The 6,577-nt window shown below is 42.0% G+C and overlaps 1 protein-coding gene across 1 annotated transcript; it reads right to left on the bottom strand.

Moving 5' to 3' along the window:
- Positions 1-447: 447 nt before the first annotated feature.
- Positions 448-4,251, bottom strand: LOC113771267. The gene has a single exon (XM_027315867.1). It carries the CDS (start codon positions 4,249-4,251, stop codon positions 448-450), a length of 3,804 nt encoding a protein of 1,267 aa, XP_027171668.1.
- Between the last annotated feature and the right edge of the window lie 2,326 nt (positions 4,252-6,577).

A 6,577-nucleotide genomic window follows, 5' to 3' on the forward strand; every position in this document is an offset into this window, starting at 1 on the left:
CCGTTTCAAACCATCCATGTTAGTATGTTGAGAAGTAGACAATGGAGATAAATCTAGTGGTGTGAGTGGATTAAACCCATACACAATTTCAAAGGGTGAGTAGTGTGTAGCACTATGAACGGTGCAGTTGTATGCAAACTCTACATGTGGCAAACAATCTTCCCAAGTCTTTAAATTGTTCTTTATAAGTGAACGTAACAAAGTAGAGAGTGTCCTATTAACTACCTCAGTTTGCCCATCCGTTTGAGGATGACTAGAAGTAGAAAACAAGAGTTTAGTTCCTAACCTTCCCCACAAAGATTTCCAAAAGTAACTAAGGAACTTAACGTCTCTATCAGAAACAATTGTACGTGGCATACCATGTAAACGGACAATCTCTCTAAAGAATAAGTGAGAAACATGCCTAGCATCATCAGTTTTGTAACAAGGAATGAAGTGTGCCATTTTTTAAAAACGGTCAACAACCACATAAATGGAATCATGACCATACCGAGTCCTAGGCAAACCAAGTACAAAATCCATAGACAAATCAACCCAAGGAACGGCAGGAATAGGTAATGGAGTATAGAGTCCATACGGGTGTACCTTGGATTTGACAAGATGACAAGTGACACACCTTTGGATAACACGTTCCACGTCTCGCCTCATCTTTGGCCAATAGAAGTGCTCGTGGAGTATAGAAAGTGATTTAGGCACTCCAAAGTGGCCCATTAATCCGCCACCATGTGCTTCCCTAACAAGTAATTCACGCAAAGAACAACTAGGGATGCACAGTTTATCTTTAAAGTACAAAAACCCGGGGGACATAGAATAGCCCTCTCGGCTACACTTAGGAAAATTTGAATATTCCTTACCAAAATCCGAATCATCAGGGTATGCCTCTTTAATCAACTCAAAACCAAGCAATTTTGCATCAAGAGTAGTGATTAGAGTATACCTCCTTGACAATGCATCAGCCACTATATTGCTCTTGCCGGGTTTGTACCTGATCACAAATGGAAAAGTGTCAATGAAAGCGATCCAACGTGCATGTCGCTTACTCAGCTTGTTTTGAGACTTGAGATGTTTAAGCGACTCATGATCAGTGTGTAGAACAAACTCCTTAGGCCTCAAGTAGTGCTGCCAAGTTTGCAATGCTCGAACAAGTGCATATAGCTCCTTATCATATGTTGAGTAGTTCAACAAAGCACCATTGAGCTTTTCACTAAAGTAGGCAATTGGCTTCCCTTCTTGAAGTAACACAGCCCCAACACCTATACCAGAAGCATCACACTCAACTTCAAAGGTTCTTTCAAAGTTTGGTAAACTAAGTACAGGCGCATGTGTGAGTTTGTGTTTAAGTAATTGGAAAGACTTAGCTTGTTCATCTCCCCAATGAAATGGTTGGTTCTTCTTCATAATGGATGTAAGAGGCGTGGCAATGGTTGAAAAGTCCCTGACAAAACGTCTATAGAGGCTTGCCAACCCGTGGAAGCTCCTTACCTCACTAACACTTGTAGGGGTCGGCCACTCCATGATGGCCTTCACTTTGCTTTGGTCAACATGTATACCCTGCGCACTTACAACATATCCTAGGAACACAACCTCATTAGTGCAAAAGGTACACTTTTGAAGATTAGCATACAAGTGTTCCCTTCGAAGAACCTCTAAAACAGCTTTAACATGCTCAACATGCTCATCTAAACTTTTACTATAAATGAGGATATCATCAAAGTAGACTACCACAAATTTGCCCAAGAAAGCACGTAAGACATGGTTCATTAAACGCATGAAGGTACTTAGGGCATTAGTCAGGCCAAATGGCATGACTAACCACTCATACAAATCATGTTTAGTCTTAAATACAGTTTTCCATTCATCTCCTTCTTTCATCCTAATTTGATGATAACCACTTTTAAGATCAATTTTAGTGAAAATAATGGCACTATGAAGTTCATCAAGCATGTCATCTAAACGTGGTATAGGATGACGATACTTTACCGTGATGGCGTTAATGGCACGATAATCGGTGCACATCCTCCACGTTCCATCCTTCTTGGGGACAAGTAATACGGGTACCGCACATGGACTAAGTGACTCCTTCACCCAGCCTTTCTCTAACAAAGCAGCTACTTGTCGCTCCAATTCCTTAGTCTCCTCAGGATTAGTCCTATATGGTGGTTTATTGGGCAAGGAAGCCCCAGAAATGAGATCTATTTGGTGCTCAATTCCCCTCACCGGTGGTAGACCACTAGGAATATCCTCAGGAAACACATCCCGATAGTCCTGCAAAAGTTTAGTGAAGACACTAGGCAAGGAAACATCGAGTTGGTTAGTAGAAGTAAGCACAACCTTACACATAAGAAGGAAAATTGGTTGATTAGACAATAAGGCTTTGCGCACATGCTTAGCCTTAGCAAGTAACACTCTGTTGTTCCCTTTCTTGAACGAATTACCTTCAGCCCCTTTCAGAGAGTTTGATTCGGTGTTACCCTTTCTTTTTACCTCTCGGGGGGTATTCAAATCACTGCTCTTTTGTTTTTTCTTTTTCTCATTTTCTAGTTCAAACTCCCTTTGAAGGCTAGCTTGATCCTCATGCACTTGTTGGGGTGTAAGAGGTACAAGTATCACCTTTTTGTTACAATGGAAGAAGGAATAACGATTGGTAACACCATCCCAACTAACCCTCCTATCAAACTGCCAAGGACGCCCAAGGATAATATGTGCAGCTTGCATTGGCACTACATCACATAAAACTTCATCTACAAATCTACCAATGCGAAAAGTAACTAGTACTTGTTTAAGTACACGTACCTCTCCACTATTGTTGAGCCATTGAAGCTTGTATGGATGGGGATGGTTGGTAGTTGGCAAATTCAGCTTTGTCACCATGAGAGCACTTGCCACATTTGTACAACTTCCAGGGTCAATCACCAAACTATGAACCTTCTCTTGGATGTAACATCTAGTGTAAAAGATGTTTTCTCTTTGAAGTTCATCCACACTAGCTTGAGTAGACAATGCCCTTCGAGCAACTAATGTATGACCGAGTCTATCAAGAGTTGGTTGTTCAATGATCTCCTCTTCATCCTCTTCTTCTCTCATAAGAGGTGGTATTCCCTCGCAATCATCCTCTTCGTCATCGGTCACAACTTCTCCATTTTTTACAAGCATCACTCGTTGATTTGGACATTGTGATGCAATATGGCTGAATCCTTGACATTTGAAACACCTCACATCTCGGTTCCTAGCTTTGGAAACATCCGGGTTAGGGTTTGGATTGCCTCTTGCATTTGATCTTGAAGGAGCTCCATTCGGCTTTGAGGGATTTGCACCGGGCTTGGAGAGACCATGTGAAGCCACGGCTGGCTTGTTCCAATTGGAAGGTTCCGTTCCGCTCTCCTCTTTCTTTGGTGGTTGATTTCGCCAACCTTCCCCTTGGAGGTTAGTGTTTGGTCGATTGTTACCCCTCCTCTTGAACCTCCTTTCCACCTTGATTGCTTTGTCCAATAACTCATGAATTTCAAGGTAGTGTTGAAGCTCCACAATATCAACAATTTCGGGCTTCAACCCTCGCACGAATCGTGTCATAGTAGCCTCGGGGTCTTCACGTACATCAGCTTTGATCATGGCCATCTCCATCTCCTTATAGTACTCTTCAACCGACATGCTACCTTGAGTTAGAGTTTGCAGTTTGTGGTGCAAATCTCTATGGTAGTAGCTAGGTATGAACCTTTGTCGCATGACCCTTTTGAGTTCATTCCAAGTAGTGATCACGGGCCCTTCATTCCTCCTTTGCCTCATGCGGAGTTGATCCCACCAAGTGGAGGCATAGTTGGTGAACTCTAGGACTGCTAGCTTCACCTTTTGGTTCTCCGTGTAGTGGTGGCAATCAAAGAGCTTCTCCATTCGACTCTCCCATTCTAGGTATGCGTCGGGGTCTGCCTTGCCCTGAAAAGAAGGAATGGTTAATTTAACTCCTTTAGGAATGTCATCCTCACGTACCAATTCAGTTTGGTTTCTTCTTGGAGGGTGTTCATAGCCTCGGCCGCCCCTTTCTTCCCCAAAATCAATCTCACCGTTAGAACCATTGGACTCAACCACTTGATGTCTTGCTCGAGTTGTATTGAATACACTTTTTGATCCCTCCATGTTATCTATGCGCTCATGTATTTCCTCGATTGTTCGGCGCAACTTCTGCTCTTGGTCTCCAAACATAGCCTTCATTTGAAAGGCTAATGGAGCAATGGTTAATTCCTTTTCTTGAGCCATGGTGTTCCTGCAAATGGTTAGTACTAAACAAGTAGAGTACCTCACACGCTTCCTCACGTATGTCACTCACACTCGTGTTTCACTCGAATGTTTTAAATCACTCTAATGAGCTCGCCGAGCAACTCTCTAAACCCTTGATTTCCTTCCTTGAAGAAATCAAAAATTCCTCAAGAAGTTCAAGGACTTACCGCCAATGGTCCCACAAGAATGTGGTGTAGAGGAGTGGTTCACTTGGTGTGTTGATTTTTTTTTTTTTTGGGTACAAGAAAGGAATTAAGAAGACACGGACAGAGTGCAATTTAAGCAATTGAAGGAAGACACGGACAGAATGCAATTGAAAAGAACTGCGGGTGATTGACACACAAGGAACCGACAATAACTAAGGACAAGGTTTTCTGAATTTTGGGACTGGATGGATTCGGATTGTACTGGACTAATGTAACCGACTCACAGCTGAAACTAGGGCCTACTTAGACACTTGAAAACACCATAAAGTTGCTGGCACAAATTGAGTATTAATGTCGGTTTCTAGTCAGCACAAGGGATGATATAGTAACGGGTTTGGGAAATGGCAGCTTTGGTTTGTGCGTTTGGGAAGTTTCCTAGAGCTGTCTTGATCGATTGTGGAATATTGGGCGGTGGGCTGTCTATTAGATTGTAGAAACCAAGAAGTTCCAAACGGAGTTCCCAAGGGAATTTGAGTGCAGTTAGAATTTGGAAGCTAGGGGAGTTCCGAATTCAATTGGAAAGGAATATGTCTTGGGCTGCTATGTATTCCGACTTTCTTGCTTCTTTTCCCTTCTTTTTTTTTGCGTGGGTCTTTCTTCTTTTCTTTTTTTCTTCACGCCACCAGATTTTTTTTTTCACTTCAGATCAATACTCAAGAACAAGATTTCAATCTCAGTACATGCACACAAGTCAGTCGCTGATCAGGTTTCAAGGACCTGTTTCAAGAATTCTTGTTCTCTTTTGGCAATTCGGATCAAAGGTGTCAAGAACAAGAATGGTTAGGCAGCCGTTGATGACCTTTGCAAGACAGTCTTGTGGCCAGGACAGCAAGGCAGCCGCACAACAAGACTTGGTCCAAGCGGTGGTCAGCCAAGGTTTCAAGAATCCAGGAGCAAAGTGGGTGAGTACTTGTACCAATCAAGACCACCACTAAGTATACCAAACAGATTCAGCCGCTAAGTGATTTCAAGAAACAAAGGTAAGCTTTTAAAGGTCTCCTAGATAATTGCCAAAATAGATTCAGCCCGCCCCTTTTTTTTTTTTGACTCGGTGATTTCAAGACTCGAATACACAACACTAAGATGCAATTGACGCAAAGAAAACAAGCAGCAACAAACGACACAAAGTGGGCAGCAAGGGATGGTTTGCGGACAGTCAAGACAAACGAAAAAAAAATCAAACCAGGAAGACTAACGACTGCATTTTTTTTTGTTTGTTTAAGACGCAATAAGAACGGACAGCAACACGATTAAGGACAAGGACGACCAGATTTGGGAAATACACGAAACGAGAGAAAACTTACAAGACTCAACTGGGTATACTTGATGACGTCAACTAGCTATGATGCCAACTGATACGAACCCACTTAGAAGGCCTAAACTCGTATCCCATTAATCACGGATCTAGACGCTGAAATCAAGTTAAAGGCGGAATTCCTTGACTCCACTAGACAAACAGCTCGCGAACCTTGAATTTAATCGCAACCCACAACAGTTTGAATAAGTGAACCTAGGAACAAGGTAGAAGACGCCACAATCAAGTGTGATTCTTGATTGATAAGTCCAATGAACACTCAAGTAAATTCTCAAGTATTCAAAGAAAAATCTCTTAGAAAGAGAGTTGTTATCACACAAGTGAAAAAAAAGAGAATAAAATTCTGTTCGTATATCTATGTTCTCTTTGAGAAGAAAGGCTATTTATAGCCTTTACAAAGAAACCCTAAAGCTTAAGCTGCCTGAATTGAAGACTCAAAACTACCTTAAATAAATTAGGAAAATATAACAAAACCATTCGGCCATAATGGAACCAATGATTGGCCGAGTTAACAACAACCTTAAATAGAACTAAGCTTCTTTATTTTCGGCTTCAATCACTTGAACAAGTGTGCAAAGTTTAAGATCATCAGCTATGAGCCCTTGAGCTTTACTTGACCCTCCATCTTGCACTTGAACTTGACGAACTAGGGCTTGCATAGCCTCTTGAAGTTTCTTAGCCCGACTCCTTGTAATTGGACCTCGTGGAACCACTAGCTCTTTACTTGACATTGGTCGGTCCCTACTCGAGCTGCTATCACCTAATGAGTTAGTAGCCCTACCTC

Source organism: Coffea eugenioides, chromosome 5 (genome assembly GCF_003713205.1).
Source record: "Coffea eugenioides isolate CCC68of chromosome 5, Ceug_1.0, whole genome shotgun sequence".
In the NCBI taxonomy this organism is placed as follows: Eukaryota; Viridiplantae; Streptophyta; class Magnoliopsida; order Gentianales; family Rubiaceae; genus Coffea; species Coffea eugenioides.

Coding starts and splice junctions, on each gene's coding strand:
- LOC113771267 (XM_027315867.1), bottom strand. CDS start 4,251: ATGGCTCAAGAAAAGGAATTAACCATTGCTCCATTAGCCTTTCAAATG.